A 1211-nucleotide genomic window follows, 5' to 3' on the forward strand; every position below is an offset into this window, starting at 1 on the left:
CTGGGACAGGGATGATGCTGGGGCTGGCCCTGGGACAAGGATGGGATAGGGGCTGAAACAGAGGCTGAGATTAGGGCTGGGGTTAGATTTAGGACGAGGGCTGGGCTGTGAGCCAGTCAGTCCAGAAGCACCCTAGGAGTCCCTTCCCAGCAGTAAGCAAGCCACTTGCCCTCACCTGTCACGGTGACCGTGGTACCAAGAACATCTAACCATTTGTTGCCTTCGCTTATCTCAAAGCGGAACTTGTAGGAGCCCGAGTCCTCTGGCTGCAGGTCCTTCAGCAGCAGGTGGCACATTTTGTGCTCAGGGTTCTCCGCCAGCTGGGTGCGGCCGCGGAAGCGTGCCTCTACCAGCGTGGGGTTCCTTGAGTGGCTCGCCACCTGCCTCTCTCCGGAGTCTGGGTTGTAGTACCAGATGGCTGTGATGCCGTCGGGCACCGCTACATCAGCGGGGAAGCTGAAGACGCAGGGGATGAGCAAGCAGGACCCCTTCACACCCTGCACTTCCTGGGGACTGGAGACACCCCATGAGGCCTGGCCTGGGGAAGGATGGAGAGAGGGGCAGAGAGGAGGGCGGTACAGGACTGGGGTCACCACAGAGCCCACGATCTGCCCAGAGAAGGGTGTCCCAAATGGGCCCAGAAACTTTGCCCCAGCAATGCACCCCTAGTACAGCCCCTCTGGGTGCCTCAGGGACAGTCCATGGCCCGGGGGCTGCTCAGAAGTTCAGCAGAGCAGCTCTAAAAGGGACCTGGGGCTTCCACCCAGCTCGCAGCCACTATTTCCCTGCATCCTCCCTCGACCCCAGCACCAGTATCTGTGACTCAGACAGAGCCCAGCATGCCTGGCCCAGCCAGAGCCTGGACTCACTGACTCACTGAGGCCAAGCCCCCTGAGACAGGCCAGTGACGCTTACCTGGTGGGAAGAGTGAGGCCAGGATGAGGAGCAGGAGCAAGAAGCCCATAGCAGTTCCTTGTGCTGGTTCTGGACCGTATGAGGGTGGTGCTCACTGGGTGGGCACACTGGGGATCCTAGAGACACCTCCGGCACGTCAGCTCCAGAGCCCACTAAGGGTCCAGCACTGTGTCCCCAAGTGCTGTGATGGTCACCCCAGAGAGGTGCAGGGCTCCCAGGGACCTCTGGGGCAGCTGCCAGCAGGGAGCCAGGAGCCCACGTTCCCCACTCGGGGTATGCGCAGGAATGCCTCTCTT

The 1211-nt window shown here is 61.4% G+C and overlaps 1 protein-coding gene across 1 annotated transcript in view; it reads right to left on the reverse strand.

Annotated features, from left to right (window-relative positions):
- The window catches only part of SIGLEC1 (sialic acid binding Ig like lectin 1), a 19320-nt gene extending 18356 nt beyond the window's left edge, over positions 1-964 (reverse strand). Inside the window, exons 1-2 of the mRNA XM_023737562.1 lie at positions 916-964; positions 176-538 (exon numbers count right to left, since the gene is read on the reverse strand). Of these exons, the coding sequence (XP_023593330.1) occupies positions 176-538; positions 916-964 (412 nt within the window). The remainder of the gene's footprint in view (positions 1-175; positions 539-915) is intronic.
- Between the last annotated feature and the right edge of the window lie 247 nt (positions 965-1211).

Source organism: Trichechus manatus, unplaced genomic scaffold (genome assembly GCF_000243295.1).
Source record: "Trichechus manatus latirostris isolate Lorelei unplaced genomic scaffold, TriManLat1.0 scaffold00104, whole genome shotgun sequence".
NCBI lineage: Eukaryota > Metazoa > Chordata > Mammalia > Sirenia > Trichechidae > Trichechus > Trichechus manatus.